The sequence below is a fragment of the Epinephelus lanceolatus genome, chromosome 9 (assembly GCF_041903045.1).
Source record: "Epinephelus lanceolatus isolate andai-2023 chromosome 9, ASM4190304v1, whole genome shotgun sequence".
Lineage (NCBI taxonomy): Eukaryota > Metazoa > Chordata > Actinopteri > Perciformes > Serranidae > Epinephelus > Epinephelus lanceolatus.
Window position 1 is genome coordinate 15,084,899 of NC_135742.1, and position 20,712 is coordinate 15,105,610.

Below are 20,712 nucleotides of genomic sequence, written 5' to 3' on the forward strand. Positions count from 1 at the left end.
AGTGTTGCTTGACAAAATGAGTTCTTGCAATCAGCAAAGAAGCTTTTGAGGAACATTTTATTCCCATCAGCAAACCAAGAAAAGCCAGTTTCTAATACAGAACTGCAGCATTTATAAATGTTAAAAAGCTGATGTTGAATGAATCAGATATTTCAATATTATTCGATCAATTAATATTGTTTTTTTAATGATAACCAGCCAGTATAAAAACAGTTCTGCACATGTTTAGATGGCTATGTGACCTGACCACAGTCCTTCTTAAGAATCTTCCTTTTCATCTCCATGTGTGATGGTGTAGCAGAGTGATTTGTAGTCGATGTTGCCAGTTGGGTCAATGGGAGCGAGAGCGAAGGCCTGATCCACCTAGAGGTTTATGAAGTGACAATTGTCCTGGTAAGAAATGATGACCTTAAAGAATAGTCTAAGAGTCTTTCACCATAAAGTAGAGAAAACACACACCTCCTCTGCTGTGAATTTGTCAGCCTGGTTCATCAGTAATCGTTTAAATCTGGATAAACAAGACCAGGAATAAGACAGATAAGATAAGGTGCTGTTACGGAAAATATAAAAATATGAATAACATGAAAGTTAAAGAATACAATGCGTCTTACTCATCCTTATTAACAAAGCCTGTCCCATTGGGGTCGAAAAGTTTGAAGGCAGCAAGTATGGTGTCTTCAGGATCAGTGCCTGAAGGAAAAGAGAGCATCACTGAGCATCTGCTAAAAATCAAAGTTTGTTTTAACATCAGTGAAAGCTCTCACCGTTAAGTTTCTCCCCAAAAAGAGTCAGGAATACAGTGAAGTTGATCGGACCCTTCCCCTCATTCAGCATCTCATCCAGCTCCTCATCTTTGACGTTAACCTTCCCTGGAACCCAAACACACACACACACAGACCGACACAGTGAACTAACTTAAACACATTCAACAGATGCACAAGTAGTACAGTACACTTTTTTTTATTTTTAAAAAAAGTGAAAATTACCGAGCTGTCCATAGGTCTCCCTTAGGTCCTGTTTTTTGATAACACCGTCTCTGTCTTGGTCAATGCAACCGAAAGCCTGATAAAGCACAAAAAAAAAAAAGAATAGACTGGTGAGGAGTTAAAATAAAACAAACACGTGTGAAACATTTCTCTTTTGAGTTACATGTTTCCACACAGGCTGATTATCGTTCATTAAGGTGATAGAAATATTGAATAAGGAGGTATTTCATCATGCATATAGTTAAAATAATTTCTTCCTGAACCAAATGTAAGAATTAAGGATAGACCGATACATCGGCCGGCTGATATATCGGGCCGATATTTGAGTTTTTTACTTGTATCGGCATCGGCCGATACGTGCGTGGGTTCGCGGATTTATTTTCCCTGGCATGATTTACAGACAGGCATCCACGGGCAGCTCTGTGTTGCCGGAAGACCCTGCAGCGCACATGCAGCAAATCCTACTGTGTACAGTAGTTGTTGTTTTATTTATGCTTCAGCTTAAATATTTGTTTATTATATAAAGACATTACTGGAAGATTTAAGAGCACTGAACTCTTTTTTTTTTATTTGAATGTATAATAATAATAATAATACTATTCTACCTGTTCTACCTCAACTTTCGATCTTGTTTTAGTATTTTTTACTGTTCATTATTACACGGCTCTATTAAATGCTGTATTCTGATTGGTCAGTAGCGGCATTCTGCGGTCTGATATTACTGTGTAATGACCGCTGCTAGTAGCAACGGTCATTACACACAGTTGCTATGTAGCCCAGCGTTGCTAGGGATGCTGCCCTGCAACACTGCAGCTGTCAAACAACTTCCGAGGGAAAAAACAAACAGAAGTGGCTGATTTTAACGAATGCCGCTGAAGAAAAAGAATACCTACGGACTTTCTCTGCCAAAAACAAAAGAAGACGGATTTGAATACACACTCAGCAGTCATGCTTAATGACATTTTACGCGAGTTTTATGCCTAGGTTCAGTCCACTAAGCCTGGGTGAGTACAAAACTTTCACCAAAAGTTGTCGAATCCGGTCGGTTTTAATGCACTTTGCAGAGGCAGACAACATTATTTATTTAACTGATAATTAGCCGTGTAATAAGCGGGATAATGTATAATGAGCCGGTGAATACTGGGAAAATAACTCCCTTCAGGGGAATGAAACCCCTCCGCTGCGCGTCGGGGTTCTATTCCCCTGTCGGGAGTTATTTTCCCAGTATTCACCGGCTCATTATACATTATCCCTTACATAAATGTTTCTTATTTTAAACTTGAGACCTGTAATATTTGTTATCATGGTGTCATTTTTTTTATGTAAATTGAGGGAGCAAAAGCAGTATCAGCCCCAAATATCGGCTCAAGAAAATCGGCAGTCCATAATCGGTCATCGGCTAAGGATGATGGAAAAAAATCGGTATTGGCATCGGCCCTAAAAAATCCATATCGGTCTATCCCTGGTAAGAATGTTCTCAATGACATCAGTCAAAACAGGTGGCTAGACATACAAGGCATATTTAATGAACTGTAAAGATAAATGTGCTTCAGGATTTTTTATTAGTACATTTCCAATCAAGGTAGGCCTACGCTATTCATTATTGCTGAAAATTAAAGGGAATGTTGCATTGTCTTTTATAGGGCTTCTTGTACAAAGAGTTGTTCTATTTTTTCTGAATATTGATAAACTGACTTTATCTTATTTTCATAATTTTTGTTTGAAGTTGACAAAAAGTAGGTTTTGCAAAAAAGAAATGAACGCTTTAGAGAATCAAGCTAAATTCAAAATTCTTATACACTGTTAATCTCTTGTCTGAAATAAAATGGTTTGCAATGCAGTCCATGCAGTTTTGTTTATAAGGCAGCTCCAAACAATCCGATAAAGCAGTGGTTCAATCAGTTAAATTAATCTATCAATTTATTTATCACAGTGAAAGTTTTGATGACTGAGTGCCAAATAAAGGAGCCATTACATGATCGAGGGCCACACAGGAAATGTGCACTTAAAAACAAAATATCTGTCCACTAAAATTAATAACTTTAGAATACTGAAGTGGATCACAGGTGATTCAGATATAATGCATTCATTTCATGTCATGCTCATGATATTTTTAGGACCACTAGCCCGTGGGCTGCACTTTGAGAAACTATGTGATTAAGTGCTACTCAACTTAAGTGCCACATCTGGCTCACAATAGGGTGCCAGGTTGCCTGCCGACCATTTTCTAATTCACGATGAAAGTAAACTGATTCACAGTGGACATTTTTTTGTACTTTAAATTTAAAAAAGTGCCAGAGTGCATAAAAAAGCATCAAAATAGAGTTTTTTTTTAAGTTTGAGGGGAGGATCCCCCAGGTCCCCTGACAGAGGTCTAAGCCCTGAATTTCTTCAGTCTGTGAAACATCCCTGCATACACCTGACGTGTGGGGGCTGTTGCGACTGGATTGAAGGCAACTCATTTATTATATACCGATAAATATCATTATTTGTTTGTGAACTAGCTCCTGGTCTATCAGTTTGTTAAAGTGGCCCCTGAGCAAAGCAAATTGAGCGTCCCTGGAGTGAGGTGACTAAACAAGGCAAATTGCTTCAAAGGTTCCTCCAACAGAAGTTTTAAAGGGAGCTGTTTCAAAGCAGGACAAGATGCTGCACTGTACCTCCTTGAACTCCTGTATCTGGGACTGCTCAAACATGGAGAAGACATTGGAGCAGGACTTCTGTCCTCCCCTCTGTCTCTTATTGGAGGCCTTCTTGCTTGCCTGAGAAGATAAATACAAACTAATTCAGTTTACACACTGACCTTGCACTGCAACCACTGCAACAGTCAATAACAAAATTTGTTCCTAAATACTCTATAACCCATCTACATACAATAACAGGATTCTGACTTACCATCTCTGAATGATCGTACGTGGACTCCCAGCCGAGGTGTGATGCTGGGGTGGGTTTTATGTGCGACCCATCTTATCTTCTACCCTCCTAAAATAGCCTGTGGTGGGCAGCACAGTCCCTTACATGGCCATGGCTGCTTTTTGTGTGTCACTGAAGGTACCTGATAAGAGGTGAAGCAGCCAGGATTCCTCTGGGCTGGAAAATAGAGATATGAAGAGCAGAGAGGAGACAGAGGAAAGTGACCTCTGACATTTGACAGCCACTTAACCAAGTAAAGTTACTCCTCAGAGGTCAAATCAAGCTTCAAAGATCATATGTATGTTTCATGAGCACTAATATTAAGTAACAACACTGTGCAATGTTACACAGCATATTTTAATGTAAGAAAGATTTTATAAATCCAGCCAATGAGATTAGGGAGATTATATGGACTACTCTATTTCTATTTCATACATATCTGATTTTAAAAACGGTTAAAATGAAAATTAGAGGACTGTAATCAAATAAAAGCAGCTTAGAAATGGTAAAATTATCTAGGACCAAGTGAAATAAATCGCAATAACGCTTACAAACAGAGAAACACTCTAAAAACGTCTCTTGTTTTACATTGTGTCATGAGTCTGTGTTCCCAATGTGTCTCCCCTCCCCCGTGTCTGTGTCTCTCTCTCTCCTAGGGGCGGGTCCAGCGAGCCAGCAGGTGTGCAGGCTACGCACCTGTTCCTCATTCTCATCAGTCTCAGTTAAAGCCCGGTCTCTCATGCCACTCGTCGTCAGATCGTCCAGTTTCCCACGCGGTATACTGTGTTTTGACTCTCGACTCCTTCAGTGATCTTGTTGCCAGTGTTTCCTGTTGCTGTTTCGTTGTGACTTACCTTGTTTCTCCTGTGATCAGGAATCCTCCTCGCTCACCTGCATTCTGCCTGCGCCTGCTGGATCCGCCCCCGTCCTTCACCGTGCCTCTCCGTTGTGCCCCACCACCTCGTCTCTCCACCCTGCCTTCGCCCTGCCTCACTGCACTGCCTCGCCATCCAGCCACAACATTCAATTAAAGCACCTTTAACTGATTCCTGTCTCCGAGTCTCGCTTTTGGGTCCCACTCTCAGCTGTTTAACGTGACACATTGGACAACTGTTTCCTGTCCCATTAGCAGACAGAAAGTGACAGTAAGTCACAACTTAAAGATTTCTTTACAGGTTCACACGACTTAAAAAACATGAGCTAATCCAGTTAAGCTGTGGCATTAAATCTGGGTCATATTTGGCAACAAAAAAACACTAACATTCATTTAAAGTACTTTTATTTACAGTTAAGATTATTCACATCCAAAGCACATTTCATTATTCACAATTTTCAAAACTAAATGCTACTGGCTAACACACAAAGTTGTAAACATAACAATTTAAATATACAATACAGGAGAACTATTTCATTACTCACAAACAGGAATTACAACATGGTAAAGCAATGAATTTGATTTAGTTTACAACAGCATTTACAAAAAGCATCCTTGTGTTTTACTTGAGTAGTAGTTTGCACAGGTCTTATAATATATCATCAAAAATACATCAGCCATTTTTGAAATGAGCTGTTTGCATACCCAAACACTATCAACAGGCAGTGATACACAGGTTCAAAACCACTGAAACTGCTACAAGTTGGCCTATCGCTACCAAATACAGTTTAATACAAGGTGCGTTCTTGTCTGTACATCTTCCAGCTGTGAGTGTCCCGTTTGCTGACACACATCCTTCAGAGCCTGAAACAGGCCAGAGCTGCCGACTGTGGATGAGCATGTCATCAGTGTTCTCAGATCAGAGTTCAGGCTTGCTTCACAGCTCCTCTTACTGTGTCAGCATACACGCTGCCATCTTGCAGGCCACTGCTGAGATAAGGGCGGCTCCGCGACCGCTCCCCTCCTCTGACTGGATGAAGGTGATCTCACAGTGTGGCGTGAGCTCCCTGACTATTTTGTGGAACCTGTCACGGAAACTGAGACAGAAAGAAAAACACATTTAGTCTAAAAAAACAGTCCATCTGTCAACAACATGTGGAAGCTCTGCATTTTGGGTAAATCTAATTACATAATTACCATATTGCATATGCTTTATATGTAGGATAATTAAAACATTGGGCATTCCTCACCATGGGTGCAGCTTGTAGACAGATCCGTCAACCCCCACTGTGATCTTCAGGGCCTCCTGAGAACGTCGCTCCCTCATCAGGTTAATCACACCAGCAAGCCCTGCGCCACACATGTGAGAGGAGCGAGTGGAAACACTCTCACAGACCAGACGCACAATGTCACAGTCCAGCTCTGACGGCAGCACACCCAGCGAGGACAGGATGTTGTAGATTTGTTTTCTGTCCCCAGTGTCACTGAAAGATAAATAGCAAAAGGACAATTTAAAAAGAGCAAAAGTTTCTAGTTCCACTATGTTCATAATACAAAACTAAGTTATCTGCCAAAGTATATATATTTATTTATATTTATTATTAAAGTATCTAGTTGTTTTTTTAAATTTCTGTGCATATTTATTTATTTACTTATTTATTTTATTTATTAAAGCTCATTTCATCATTGTTTACAATTTAATTTACTCATTTATTTATTCATTTTGATATAATAAAATCATGTTTTCTATTTTTTTCTTTTTACTACTCATGATTTGGATATTAAATCAAGCTACAAATGGAAAACTGAACAAATTAATAAATAGAAAAATAAATAAAAACAATTCAAATAATTAAATATGAAAATAAATGAATACAAAACTATGTTATCTATCATATATTTATTTTTACATATTAATTTATTTAGTTATTTTTCTGTTTCTGTGCACATTTTTATTTACTATTTTCAAATTAACTTGCACATAAACTTGAAAATTAAAGCTCATTTTATCATTAATTATAATTTTATTTAGCAATTTATTGAGTTATTTATTTATCTATTATAGTAGAACCACGTTTTCTATTTTTCTTTTTTTTTGTACTCATGATTTGGATATTAAATCAAGCTACAAATAGATGACTCAACAAATGAATAAATAGAAAAATAAACAAAAATAATTAAATATGAAAATAAATGAATATAAAATAAGTCAACTGTCAACTAGCTAAATAAATTCTATTTATTATTAATTTTTTTCTATTTCTGTTCATGTTAATTTATTTTCAACTGAACCTGCATATTTAATTTAATATTTGAAGCTTTTATTTAATTTCTTTCATTCATTATGACTTCATTTAGTAATTTGTTTATTATAATAGCAGCTTTAGTCCTCTGTTATACATTATAATACATTATATAAGCTTATGTCAACAGCATACGCTCACAAGCACAACAGGCTTTACAACTTTACACTTGTTTGCGTTTCATTATATATATGTTTTTTTTTTCCCTCTGTGCTCATGAAAACTGTCGACATAGATCACTATCTTTTGTTGTATACATAGATGCTCACCTCTCTATCTGTGAGACGTAGCGCGTCTCAAAGCTGCCACGTGTCTTCAGCAGCTCTGACGCTTCACCGTTAAACAGCAGGTCTTCATTCACCAGCTTCATCAGAACAAGCCTGACCAGCTCGCCCATGTACTTCCCGCTGATCAGCTTCTCGTATCTACAGGAGGCGAGAACAAACAAAGAAACAGGTTACTTTGAATAAATATTGAGAGGAAGGGTGGGACAAGTGAACTCAGGAGAGGATGCTGAAGAAACAGGAAGGACATGCACGTCACAAAACACATGAGCAAACAACTTTCTCTTCTGTCAAAGAAGGAGGGCAGATGAGGATGACAACGTCAATGCCTAAGAGGCTCAGCAGTTGTCTGTGTTAAAGGGGTTGCCAGTGCTAAAGGTAAACAGCCATTAGGCCAACAGGCACTATGGCAAGCAGTGGAGAGGGGTCATTAATCTGACACCCACACACACTGACTGACCACTGACGTATGAGGGCTCTGGCCATTCACAAACATCCTCAGGAAAAATAACTGGTAGCTTAGCAACCACACAGAGACCTCAGGTGAGACTCAGGTGAGTGTTGTCACAAAAGGATGATTAATTCAGAAAAAAAAACAATCAGAGAAAGAGGGGGGGAGTGTGTGGCACGTTTTAAATTGCAGTGTGAATTTCCTAGCTCCTTTAATGACATTACTCTGAGCTTGAACACTTGAGTGCATGTGCACACAGTAAATGAAGTTAGGTCAAACAAGCGAAGAGCTTGTGACGAGCTTTCCTATGTGTGAACTTGATTGCATGTTTGGCTGAATGCACTCACAGCTGCTGCCCGGGGTTAATCGAGGTCTCGTCCACCACTCTGTCGTACTCCAGCCTGAACTCCTCCAGCTCCCCGTTGTTTCCGAACGCCCCCCACTCTGTGTTCACACACATCCGGCCCTCCTCCCCTTCGACCAGCTCTACGGTCCTCATCTCCTCCATGTAACATGCATTACAGCCAGTACCTGGTTAAAAAAGCAAAATATAACCCTTAGATATGCTTTAGCATACATGTCTCTGCACTTATACTTGCATGTGTTTATAACTACTCACCAACAATCATCCCAACTTCGCAGCTGCGATCCTCGTAGTAGCAGGAAATCATGGTGGCTACTGTGTCATTCACCATGGCAACCACGTCCATTTCAAAGTCCTACAACAAATCACAATGCATTTAGAGTCATACAGCTGTGTGCAGGAGCTACAAATCAGTCTTGTGTTGTCTATTAAAACAATTTTCATGTGCAGTAACTCACCCCTCGTCTCTTGATAGCATCTCTGAGTAAACCCACAACATTGTTCCCCTCTGCTCCAGAAGCCTTGAAGCCTTTGGTCCAGTTCAGCAGAATACCCTGTGGAAGAAAAAAGACAAACCTTAAATGTATTAACATTATAAAACATACAGACCTTTTATAAATCTGGCAGCTTTGACCCAAGGTATGTCTAGTGTGCAGTGTGATACCCTACCTTGTCAAGGTCCTCATGTCGTACAGGAAAGGAGAAGGTAAAACCCAGAGGAAGCTTCTTGTGCTTGATATGATGTTTGTCCAAGAAGTCTGACATACACTCTGCTATGTAGTCAAAAAGCTGCACAGAGAGAGAGAGAGGAAGAGAAGTTATGAGACATGGAGATACTATCAGCACTACAAGTGGACAACTCCTTATAACAGGTGATGAGAAACTACACTTATTGCTTACCATTTCAGCAGTGCCCGTCATGGCATCTTCAGGGATGGAGTACATCTGGTTCTTGGTCTCCACCTTCCAGCTCCTCTCCTCATCTGCACCCACCTTCACAAGCATCACGCGGAAGTTCGTTCCCCCCAGGTCCAGAGCCAGGAAATCACCCACCTCTGTCAAAACACGCACTATGTCTGAATGTGCACATACTGGCTTTACCTGCACAGGTGGTACTCAGTAGGTTACATCTTGGTGACATCTGTGTGACAAAAAAATGTGGAAGAAATCTTATGCCAGAATGAGTATTTACCTGATCCCTCGGGAGTGGAGCAGACATAAGTTGGAAGCATTTTGACACTGGCCTCTTCGTGTGTCTCTAAACGCAGCCCTCTGTTCATCTCATGCTGCATCCTCTTCATGACTTCTTTGAGCTCTTCCTTATTCAGCCTGAACTCTGACAGGATCTGTTCTACCTGCAGCGAGAGGAGAGAAGAGCAGAGCAGATCAGAAGCTGAAGGAAAATCAGAAGGGGTATGAGCAAAAAGGGAATCAGAGCACAGACAAATGAGATGCTACAGAAGGAAAAAAATCAGTACTTTACAAAACAAAACAATGAAATGAAGAGCAGAGGACTCTGAGTTCTGTTATACCATATTTTCAGTAAAGTGCAGGACTAAGTTGCATCTGAATCTAACACAATCAAGCGCTTCACCCTGAGTTTCTTCTGAAACAACATGGCAAAAAATCCGAAATAAAACAAATGACTTAAACCTCTACAAAGTCCCAACAGACAGGAAATCAAATCTTACCATGATGATTTCATCAACCACAGAGCTGTAGCCACTGGGCATCTTCACCATCTGGTCAAGATGAGAGCTGACACACGGCATCTTCACAGGTTGAGCTAAATGAGCCTCTGTGTGTGTTTCTAGGTGTGTGGTGAGTGTGTGTCCACCTTGTGTGTGTGCAGAGTCACTGAAGTGTGAGTAGCACTGAATGAGAACTTCAGCTGTTTTTATGCTCAGGTGAAGTGGGCTGGCCACACCAGACGCAAATGCCAACCCCTTCCCAAACTCACCCCATCTGGCCACCGGGAATCACACGCGCATGTACACACACACACACACACACACACACACACAGCGAAAAATCTATGTGACCTCATTTCTACAAAATAAGAATTAAGTTTTATGGACAGAAGTTTCATTGCAGGGATGAAAATTTATAAATATAATTGACTGGCTGAGCATTAAAACGGAGATATATAATATGTTTTTATATTTCATGAAACTCTATCATGATTGAATATACACAATTATAAATCTTAATAACCAAGGGAGATGCTGACTTCTTTAATACATGCCTCACTTAATCAAAATAAATGGCAGTCTGAACTATAGGATTTATGATTCCTATGTTTTCATGATGACTTTTTAAATAGTTTAACCAGTGTTAAATGTACTGCACAATCTAACATGGATTTTGTGCGATATAATTTCCGTACTATATCTTGTGTTGCTTGCCTGTATTTTAGTTAAACTGCTGCTATATTTGCCATAATAACTCTTCAAAAAAAAGTTAGGTTTTGCTTGTTTTGTAGGAATAAAATAAAATATAATAAAATAAAATATAACACTAAATCATAACCTCACAATAATCACGGATGCATCAGTGTAAAGACCTGCATACCCATTCATCAGATGGCCTTTTAACCTCGCAAAAAGGAGTTCAGATAAATTTGGTAAATGATTCTTTGCGCTCATGTGGCAAGGTGTGACCTGTGACCCCGAGCAGCCCACCAACAGATAAATCAAACAAACGTGAACCTGAACCTCGTGATCTGAACTCATCAAACTTTTATTTAGAGAAGCAGCATCCAATGCCAAAGAGTTGCTCAATGAGGGAACTTCAAAGACCTGAGAGAGTTACGTATATATTTGTAAAATTAGTAACATGTCTTAAATTAGCAACAGTGAGAGAGGAATGACCTCTAAAACTAACAATATTGCGCTGCAGGTGAAGGCCTCCTGTGCTTATCAGCTCCATAGTTTACCCGACCAGCTTTTTTTAGCTCTGACCCCTGGCTGTAAGGTAACAGTGACCCTCTCCCCCAGTGCCCTGATAGTACGATTTCTAACACTGACCTGAGGACACGTACATCTGCTTAAAATAACCCAATACTGCTAATTTTAGCATGTAATATTTAGTTAAGAAATTTATACTTAAACTTGATTTTCTCCTTAGATGCCTCCTTAAGTAACTTTAAGTTTGTGAAAAAGAAAAGTCTTCTACTGGCCTACTTTTTGAAAACATTACGCATCTCCTGGTTATTTTATTGACGCTATACAACATTTAATGCTGGTAGAATATCTAAACAGAGGATGCCTTTTACTGATGATGCTTTACCCATAAATATATAGTCACCATTTTTTGCAATTATCGAATAGGTACATATTAATTCTTTGCAACTATCAACTTGTGTACAGTGTTGGGGTGTGGTGAAGTACATTAAATTAAACTAGTAGGCTCTGTTTAACTACATTTTGCAGAGGCTTGCTGGTAGTTCAGTTGCATTCATATTTGCATAGTGATTTAAGTATTTAACTTCACAAGTTCACAACATATTTTGGGCCATGAAAGCAAAGGATTGTTTTTTTTTTTCTTTTTTTTTTTTTTTTCACTTTCGCATTACCTCTCTACTGTAATTGAACCCCTTTTGACCACAATTAAATGTTAAGAAGAGTTGCTGCATGCTGTTTTAGAGGTTAACTAAGTAATGCAATGCCCCCACTTGGACTCTAGTTTCTGTAGGCAGGTGTCTACAAAACCAAAGCTGACTTTTCTTGCACTTTCCCATTAAAAGTGGAGTATTTTATTTTGGGCGTTATGTATGACCTGTGAAAAAGTGGACACTTTTTTATAATAAACTAAATGAAGGGGATTTTTTGCTGGCAGATGACTTTTATATTGTATTTTGTCATAATCACCTGTAAGTTCAAGTTGTTCCTGTGTGAGGTAATTGGTAGCTTGCCAAACTATGCTTTCAAAGTAGCTTCCCTAACACTGCCCATTTACCTATTTACATAACTAAGGCCTACTTTAGATAAATGGATAGATAGATAGATAGATAGATAGATAGATAGGTAGATAGATAGATAGATAGATAGATAGATAGATAGACTGCATGAAGCATTCTGTATCATCAGTAAAACAAAACTCATTTCATGAAATAAATATAAACTTTCTTCTCACCTTATCCATCGTATTACGACGAGGATTAGATCCTAAGAGCCCCGCCGACCATCAGTGCCCTGCAGTGGAAATTCCCTCTTTGTTGCAGGAGTGTTGGAGATTCCCAAGTTTCTACTGTTCTGATGTTTTTAACTCAGATTCCGTACATGAAGTGCAAAAGAATTGTTTTCCTTTATGGGAAGCGTTGTTATATTCCCAATACGTCAGAGCTACATCATGTTCAGCAGCAAGTCTCAAACACATTTACATGTCAGCAGTATGTTCAAGGCCTGTCTGGTGATCAGTGAAATCTTGAGGAGAGGAGTGTAAAAGTGTTATTAACAGACTATGAGATTTCTTTTCATGCAGATATTTTAAGAGGAAGAGTAGCTAAGGATTCATCTTCACTCCCGCAGTTGTGTTTTTCTCGTCATCCTTGCAGGTATCAGGTCCAGTTCCGCATCGGCAGGTGCCATCAGCTCCAACAGTCAGAGAAAATTACATTAGAATATTCCCTCTCCCATCCAAATATTCACTCCGGTGATGTACATTACATTTTACAGCAGAAAAATAGTAAGCAAACCTCCAGTTCGTAGCTGGCCTTCTCCCTGACCATATCACGTTAATATCTGATCTGAACGCAACCAAAATTAGTTCCAGGAAAGAAAAATCATTTCTTCCCCAGGTGCAGCTGTCCTGTCAACACATGCACCTAAAGGCTCAGCGGTATCCATGCAAAAAGGATTTCAGTGTGTTGCCTTGGAAATGAATTACGGGCACACTTCTGCCATGGAAAACACTTACCACCGAGTTAAGTAGCCAGGAGGAAATTGTTAAATGGAGCAAGATTACCAGAGAAAACATCAACTGATGGTGCCATGTTTTTGGTAGACAAAAAAACCTTGTTTCTCTCAAGACCACCAAGCTATTTAAAAAATTAGACTCATTGTCATTAGGCTATTATTATTATCATTATCATGATTATTATTATAGACAAAGACTTAAAATTATACAAAATCACTCTAGAAAATGATCAAAATGTTTGATTTACATTTCTGAGAAATGTATTTGGAGTGAGTAAATACTAATAGCTAACCATCCTTCTTATCATGAGATTAATGCCAAAATAATCAATTTATTCACACGTCCATTATTTCCGAGATCCCAATTTTAATGAATTTTTTTACATCAACTGGTGCTCAGTAGCAGTGGCGCCCCCTAGGGGTGGGCAGGGGTACCATGGTCCCCTTGATGAACGTTAGCCGACGTTACTGTCTTTAGAGGCTGTGCGTGCTCATTTTTGATGCACTGCTTGTCGGGAAGGGGGCTAAATAATGCTCCAAATTTGGGCAAATTTTTGGTTAGGGGAAAAACTGGCATGAATAACATGAAAAATCCTGCACATCGTAGCTCCAAAGTGATGTTTCAAGCAGAAAGAACTGGCATGGCCATTTTCAAAGAGGTCCCTTGAACTCTCACTTCAAGATATCTGAATGAAAATGGGCTCCATGGGTATGAGTCTCCCAGTAAATGTTTTCTTCCTTACAATAAATATACCCCTTCAAATTAAAGCTGTATATTTGCCTTTTTAAGGGAAAGGACAGCCAGCATATTTAAAAACAATAATTTACCTAACACATGTACCTGTATATACACATAACACATTAAAACAGGATTTTTGAGGAACTCAAAATGTTAATTGTATACTAATCTATGCACATCATGGGTTGGATGTGGCTCAGAAGGTAGTCGTCCACTAATCAGAAGATCAGCGTATTGATCCCCTGCTCCTACAGTCAAAAGTTGAAGTATTCGCATGTTGAAGTATCCTTGGGGCAAAATACTGAACGCCAAATTGCTCTTGATGGCTGTTCCAATGGTGTGTGAGAGCATGTGAATGGTTACTGAGTAGCAGTTGGTACCATGTATGGCAGCCTCAGCTACCAATGGGTGAACGTGTATGTGTGAATGGGTGAATAGATGTAGTGTAAAAAGTGCTTTGAGTGGTCAGAACTAGAAACTAGAAAAGTGCTGTACAAGTGCAATTCCATTAACCATCAAAGAATTAGTCATGTAAATGTAAAAAATAAAATAAAATAAAAGTATATCAGTACCTCCATTTTGGCACTGACAGTTTTATCTAACCTACTCCAATAGCATAATCAAATTCCTGAAGTTCAGCTTTTGATCCTGTTGCACCACCCCAAGATTTTCAGTGACCCCATCTGACCACCCCTATACAAATGTCTGCTTCTGCTCAGTTGAAAATATCGATATTTATAGGAATACATAGGAATACATTTATTTTCATTTTACAAAGAGCATAGAGAACCAGGATCTGCTCATTTAGCCTATAGTATAGTGCAGTGCAGCCAACATTTTTATTCTATTTTATTTTATTGCATTTCATTTTATGTTACATTTGAGAAAAAGTCAATATAATCCGTCTCAATATGAATATTATTTTAAAATGCAAGGTCCCACTCTGAGTGAAGTAGCACATGCTTTTACCATCCTTTATCTTCCATCCAACCGGAACTAAGAACAAAACGGCGCCGGTGCGTCTGTTTCCACCGGAGCAAATATCCAGTTGGACCGCTTGAGGATCGTGACGTGGTGATTGGTCACTAACCTGCACATTGAAAACTACTTAGTTAGCGTTAACTACCTTGTAATTAGGTCGCCGGACGGCTGCTGTATATTTTAACGAGTTTTATTTGATGTGGAATAAAAAGTTTGTTGGGTTGTTTTGACGGGAATCAAACTGTTTGTCTGGTAAGTTAGCCGAGGCCTCACGAACACCTGATAGCATCTGTAGCTAGCAGTATGCTTGACTTGATTTCAGAAATGTAGCTTGTGGTAAACTTGTACCACTAACTGTCAGTTAACCAATTTGTCTTTGCCGTGAGGAAAAGAGCTACAGAAGCCGAGCACGACTAACGACAGTTGGTTAGCATGGTGGCTAATAACAAGGCGGCTACTTTCACTTGTAAGCTAGCACTTGTCAGCTGTACTTCACTCAACTTTCTTTAGCCGTCTTATTGTTAGCATGGGGGTTAGCCGGCTGAGCTGGATAAGGGATAATGCTCTCATGTGATTCTGCTTGTGTCATGTTTCAAATTAGATCATCAGGACTGCGTGATCGTATCTGCTGTGACTGACTGACCAGAACTGATCCGGCGGCAGCATGAAGCTCTACAGCCTCAGTATCCACCACAAAGGAGCGAACGAAGCCAACCTCCTCAAATCGGCCTTTGACCTCTCCTCCTTCAGCTTCTTTCAGCGCTCCAGGTGAGTCTGACTGAATATAACCTGCGTCTGACTGAGTAAACATTTTAATGTGTGTTTAACCTTTTTGTCTTCACTTTCTGTATGTAGATTGTAGAGAGGTTGCAAAGTTTGCAGCAAATTTGTCGAACTGATTACAAGCCATAATACAGTGTTTAGTATAAATTACTCCTGCTCATCATACTGGGATACTTCCCCACTAGTGACATTGTTACTTTGGTCTTTTCAGTGTTCAGGAGTTCATGACCTTCACCAGTGCCTTGATTGTTGAGCGGACATCACAAGGAAGCCGTGCCTCTGTCAAAGAACAAGGTAAACATGAGCAGGTTCAGCCCAATATCAGAATATTTAAAAGTTAATTGTTATTTTTTATTTATCATAACCCTTTCAATATCTCAGTAGATTGTTGCCACCCAGTCTACATAACAGTATCAGCAATAAGTTATGCACACAGCAGACACATGGAGTTAATATTTACAATACAAGGGGCATCCTGGTGCCTGAGTGGTTAAGATGCACAACCAGGATACTTAACTTACTCTGTGTAGAGGCCATTTTTTGCAAAATGGCAGGAGGGCAGGGGCCAGTTGCAGCAGCTCCTTGCTGGTCAGTTGTAAGCAGGGGCGTTTCTCGGATTTAAGGACATTTGGGGCTTAAACTACATAAAAGTGGATGTGCAGTACTTACTGTACCATAACAGCCTGTCACAGGTTACAGTGTGATGATTAGAGGAGTATTGGCAGAGCATAAAGGTCCAGGTGGAAAAAAAACAACTCAATCATTTAGGATTTTACTAAAAGAAGGAAATCACCTGTTAATTTATATATATATAGATCCCAGAGTACTTTTTTGTATTTGGGAGCTGTTTAAATCTGTATTTTGTGGTGGTTTTTCTTAGTTGAACTATTAATATTGTAACAGAATCTGACTCTCAGTCTGAGTTACTGTTGTTGTTCACAAACTAAAGAATGAACTAAAGAAATGAGAATAATTTTAATTTTTACTGAATATTTGAAGACAAACTGAAAAACTATATCACTTATTTTGTTGCAATTCTATTTTCTTTAATTAATAATATTTTTTTTTACTAGTTTGTCATATCAACAAGAATATCAAAAATACCCTGAAATATTGTGATATTATTTTAGGGTCATATCGTCCACCCCTACTCTGAAAAGATTCTGTTCAGGGACCTTGGCTGCATGTTATACCTCTCTCCTTCACCGTATTTCCTGTGTATTATAACTGTCAGCTGTTCAATAAAAAAACATACAACACCCCTTTTCACACATTCAGCATGAAACAAGCCGAATCATTAAAATTATAGAAATTTGTAACAGCATGTTTATGAAGCTTATGTTAAAAAAAAATGACAAGCACAGCCACAATTCATGATGGTTGCATATCAGTCATTTTAAGAAGAACATTATGTTAACAAAGTTATCACTTCTACTCATGCTTTTCTTAGCATAGTACACCAACATGCTCGCAGTACACCTGCACCATAATACCAGGAACTGCCCTCTTTTAAAATCACACTTCTGTTTTGCTCATATCATACATGGTTCCTCTTTCTTTCAGAGTACCTGTGCCATGTGTATGTAAGAAATGACAACCTGAGTGCTGTGGTCATCGCAGACACTGAATATCCACAGAGAGTCTGTTTCACATTGCTAGACAAGGTGTGTACCAAAACATGTAAATTAAGACACATCATTATTGCACTTTGCTGTCAGTATTGAGATCTCATTCTGTTTTTAGGTATTAGAAGAGTTCTCCAGACAAGTGGACAGTATAGACTGGCCCTCTGGTAATCCTGATACCATAAACTACAAAGCCCTGGATATTCATCTTGCTAAATACCAGGTCAGTGTGTAATCTGCTTATCAGAAAATACGTGAAAGGAAACCCCGATAGCCCATGAGTATTTTTGTCATATTGTCTATTTTCTTATATTGTTTTACAGTGTTTACTAAACAATACTTAAATGTGTTTTTAAGTTAACGTATAGTTGGGAACATAAAGTTGAAATTCATGTTGTTTTCTCCCCAGAACCCCAGGGAAGCAGATGCAATGACCAAAGTGCAGGCGGAGTTGGATGAGACAAAGATCATTTTGGTAAGATTCTGATGTTTGTATTTCATTATGGCCAAACACACACATAGGATATAGAAAACACACACTACTAGAGAGCTAAACTGAGAGGGGCAACAAGTAGTTTCTTCTCAGCCTCAAGTTCTGGGCTCCACCGCTGCCACTGTGAACCATTTTGTGTGAAAATTTGATCTTCACACCAGAGTGCATTGGTCCAAACTGTAGCTCTGCATGCCTGAAACACAACTTAGCATTTCCAGAAGTCTTTACACTGCACAATACCTCATAAGCACATCTGTTGTTTCTGTAGCACAACACTATGGAAAGTTTGTTGGAGAGAGGAGAGAAACTGGATGATCTTGTGGCAAAGTCAGAGCACCTGGGAAACCAGTCCAAAGCCTTCTACAAGACTGTAAGTACCGACAACTCTGATTGTTATCGCTGAACTGGAAGTCTAATGGTCATTAACTGTTACAATGCCTGACTGCGTGCATGTGTGTTCATGTTAACTGCGCAGGCACGGAAACAGAACTCATGCTGTGAAATCATGTGATGCCGCTGCCTCGTCCTTGCGGACATGCCTCTCTCTGCCTTTCTGCTTTTCTTACAACTCCCATCACGCACCAGCCACGCAGAGGACAGAAAGGAACGCTGTCTAATCCGGGATGGGGCGCCAGGATGAGAGCACGGAAGGGTGGAAGGTGGTGACCAGTCTTAAGTGAGACCTGTCCAGATTGCGACTGATGGGGGCTGAAGGAGTGATGGGGTTTGGTCGGGGGAAGAAGTAACATTCAAATTATTTTAACGTTTTCAAAGGGTAAAACATCTGTGTGGTGTTTCAATACCAGCTGCGGACATAATAGTGTGATGTCGTGTAATCGGTGATGTGTTGTTGAAACGTCTTCAAACCATTTAATGTTATTCTGATTGAATCAAATCGCGATAGTTTGATTTCAACACGTAAAAATTCTTCAAAGAGTATTAACCACGGTTGTGCTTCTGCTTCAAGGCAACTCTGACAATCTCTCAGTCTTATATAGTGATTTCATTAAATGCGTCACCGTTGCGGTTCAATTATTCAAAACCCCAACTGTCTCTTTCCTGCAGGCATAACCTCTGCTGCCCACTAGGTGGCCCTGTTTCGTCACTTTTATTGTTCCAGTGAGCCTCAGTGTTGAGGTCAGGTTAAAATCTCTAATGTGAGTGTCTGCTTGGACGTGTGATATCAAAATCTGACCGAATTTTGCAATGACTTTAAAACATCTTTGCTAGACTGGATTAAGTTACGTGACGTCTTTGATTTTTCTCCGTCTTATAGTGTTAAATGAAACCTTAAACATTCCCACTTTGGGTGAGTGTGTTATTGAGTGATGATGCATCTTAAAGCTGATGAGAAGCGGGAGTGTAGATGTGAAATGTAGAGAGATGTTTCTTTATAGACGCAGCCTTATTGCAGTGTGGCTAACATGTAACGCCCCCTGTCCTCTTTATAAACCATGTCGTCTCGTGTGAAGGACAGGACCTGTACGCTCTTCTCTTTTACTTTAGGTATTGTAGCCATGCTTTTCACTCTGGTAGCCAACACACATGACACTTAACCAACTTTTTTCCCCAGACCTATGCAGTCTCTCAAAGCTGGGATCACTAACATTTACCATCGTTTATTGTGACTGAGGTGACTCTGGGAGACCTGGCTTCTTATTGTGCACTTGTAAAGAAGCTGATATAAAGTTTTAAAAGAGGACAGACATAAACTGACTGATTTCACATCTTATTTTTAAGACACTCCACAGCTGGCGTTTCTTTTCACTGTCAGCACTGTTTGCTTTGTGTTTAGGTCTGAAAGGTTAGAGGTGTCTGTCTTCAGGATCTGCTGATGAGAATAAGATAAAGAGATGCCTTTGGTTGTGTGTTTTAGATGTTTCTCTGCTCGCTTTCTGCTGTGTGTGTGCGTGTGTGTATGTATGATTTGCTGATATACAACATCTGCAGGCTACATTGCTGTCGAGTGCCTGTGTGTGAGGACTGTTGTGTTTGTGTGATCTGAGTCGCTCTATCTGCTTTTACAGTGTAAACTTTTTGTGCAATATCTCTGCAGACGGTTGGTGTGTGTCTCTCCTTTTATAGCAGAGAGAATAAATGGACACATTTCTCATAAAGGACATTAAATTGACCTTTGTATATGCTATTCTTATAACTAATTCATGTGAAGCGTGCCCACGGTTATTTCTGAGATTTGTTGAATTTCTTCTTTTCAAAATTAATGTGCTAAATTTGAAAATCTGTGTGCTCAACGGTCTGCATTAAACGTTTTGGTCTGCAAATTTAAGACAAAGACTTCAGATAATAAACTGTTCTTTTCTGTCTGTATTAACATTTTGTTTTTGGAACACTGATTGTTTACAGAACATGTAATCTGGTATAGATAAACACAAACAATGGCTCCTGGTGTGCTGGTGTTATCTCTCCAAGGTGGCATTGAAGTGTCGCAGGAAATCCTGGTAAATAGCGCGAAGGTAAACTTGTCCTGTGCAGTGTCTGGAAGTTATCAGGCCTATCTTTGATATCCATATCTTAAATCAGCAAACAGGGAACTGTGCAGCCTTTCCTCCTCTCAACAGGAAGGCCAGTGAAGAAGCTGATGCACCCTTCAGGTGTTGTAGGAAATTCTTGCCTTGGAATCCATGAAAGACTCAAGAGTATTTGGTGGATACAATTTTTATATTATTAGAAATGAGGTGGTTAGCAGAGAGGTTTCTTCAACAAATGTTAGCCCACGTGTGAAAGCAAACCATTCATTGTCAAGAATCTGGATGGGCTTTTTGTATAAATAAATTACACTTAAGGAAGACTGGTATCAAAAGTTACAACTAATTTATAATTTAGAATGCTGCGAGGGTCATAAGGACAGAGGGATGTCGTATGCTGTAAAGCCCTGTGAGGCAAATTGTGATTTGTGATATTGGGCTTTATAAATAAAATTGATTGATTGATTGATTGACAACTAAATAAACATTTTAGGTTCTTGTCATTGTTAAGTGT

General features: G+C 39.3%; 3 protein-coding genes and 1 long non-coding RNA gene across 6 annotated transcripts; 2 read left to right on the top strand and 2 right to left on the bottom strand.

Moving 5' to 3' along the window:
- Positions 1 to 38: 38 nt before the first annotated feature.
- myl7 (myosin, light chain 7, regulatory) lies at positions 39 to 4,008 on the bottom strand. The gene is made up of 7 exons (XM_033618841.2): positions 3,882 to 4,008; positions 3,647 to 3,748; positions 987 to 1,062; positions 765 to 869; positions 612 to 690; positions 460 to 508; positions 39 to 363 (listed from the first exon to the last, which is right to left on the bottom strand). Exons 1-7 carry the CDS (start codon positions 3,882 to 3,884, stop codon positions 259 to 261), a joined length of 519 nt encoding a protein of 172 aa, XP_033474732.1. The 5' UTR covers positions 3,885 to 4,008; the 3' UTR covers positions 39 to 258.
- Positions 4,009 to 4,340: 332 nt separating this feature from the next.
- Positions 4,341 to 4,945, top strand: LOC117252141 (uncharacterized). The gene is made up of 2 exons (XR_004501301.2): positions 4,341 to 4,675; positions 4,774 to 4,945. It is a non-coding gene; the product is annotated as an uncharacterized LOC117252141 (long non-coding RNA).
- Positions 4,946 to 5,161: 216 nt separating this feature from the next.
- Positions 5,162 to 10,056, bottom strand: gck (glucokinase (hexokinase 4)). The gene is made up of 10 exons (XM_033618812.2): positions 9,867 to 10,056; positions 9,368 to 9,530; positions 9,076 to 9,230; positions 8,845 to 8,964; positions 8,634 to 8,729; positions 8,431 to 8,530; positions 8,159 to 8,342; positions 7,346 to 7,501; positions 6,024 to 6,257; positions 5,162 to 5,870 (listed from the first exon to the last, which is right to left on the bottom strand). Exons 1-10 carry the CDS (start codon positions 9,945 to 9,947, stop codon positions 5,723 to 5,725), a joined length of 1,437 nt encoding a protein of 478 aa, XP_033474703.2. The 5' UTR covers positions 9,948 to 10,056; the 3' UTR covers positions 5,162 to 5,722.
- A 4,806-nt stretch (positions 10,057 to 14,862) lies between these two features.
- On the top strand, positions 14,863 to 20,113 carry ykt6 (YKT6 v-SNARE homolog (S. cerevisiae)). Of its 3 annotated transcripts, none has more exons than XM_033620551.2 (8): positions 14,863 to 15,063; positions 15,413 to 15,579; positions 15,806 to 15,888; positions 17,158 to 17,258; positions 17,338 to 17,442; positions 17,629 to 17,694; positions 17,981 to 18,082; positions 18,188 to 20,113. In XM_033620551.2, the coding sequence occupies exons 2-8, from the start codon at positions 15,476 to 15,478 to the stop codon at positions 18,221 to 18,223; spliced, it is 597 nt and encodes a 198-aa protein (XP_033476442.1). In that variant the 5' UTR covers positions 14,863 to 15,063; positions 15,413 to 15,475; the 3' UTR covers positions 18,224 to 20,113. The 3 variants fall into 3 exon arrangements, with proteins under 3 accessions (XP_033476442.1, XP_078026724.1, XP_078026725.1); XM_078170598.1 differs by having other exon boundaries at positions 14,926 to 15,063; positions 15,410 to 15,579; XM_078170599.1 differs by lacking the exon at positions 14,863 to 15,063 and adding an exon at positions 15,155 to 15,277.
- The last annotated feature ends 599 nt before the right edge of the window (positions 20,114 to 20,712 follow it).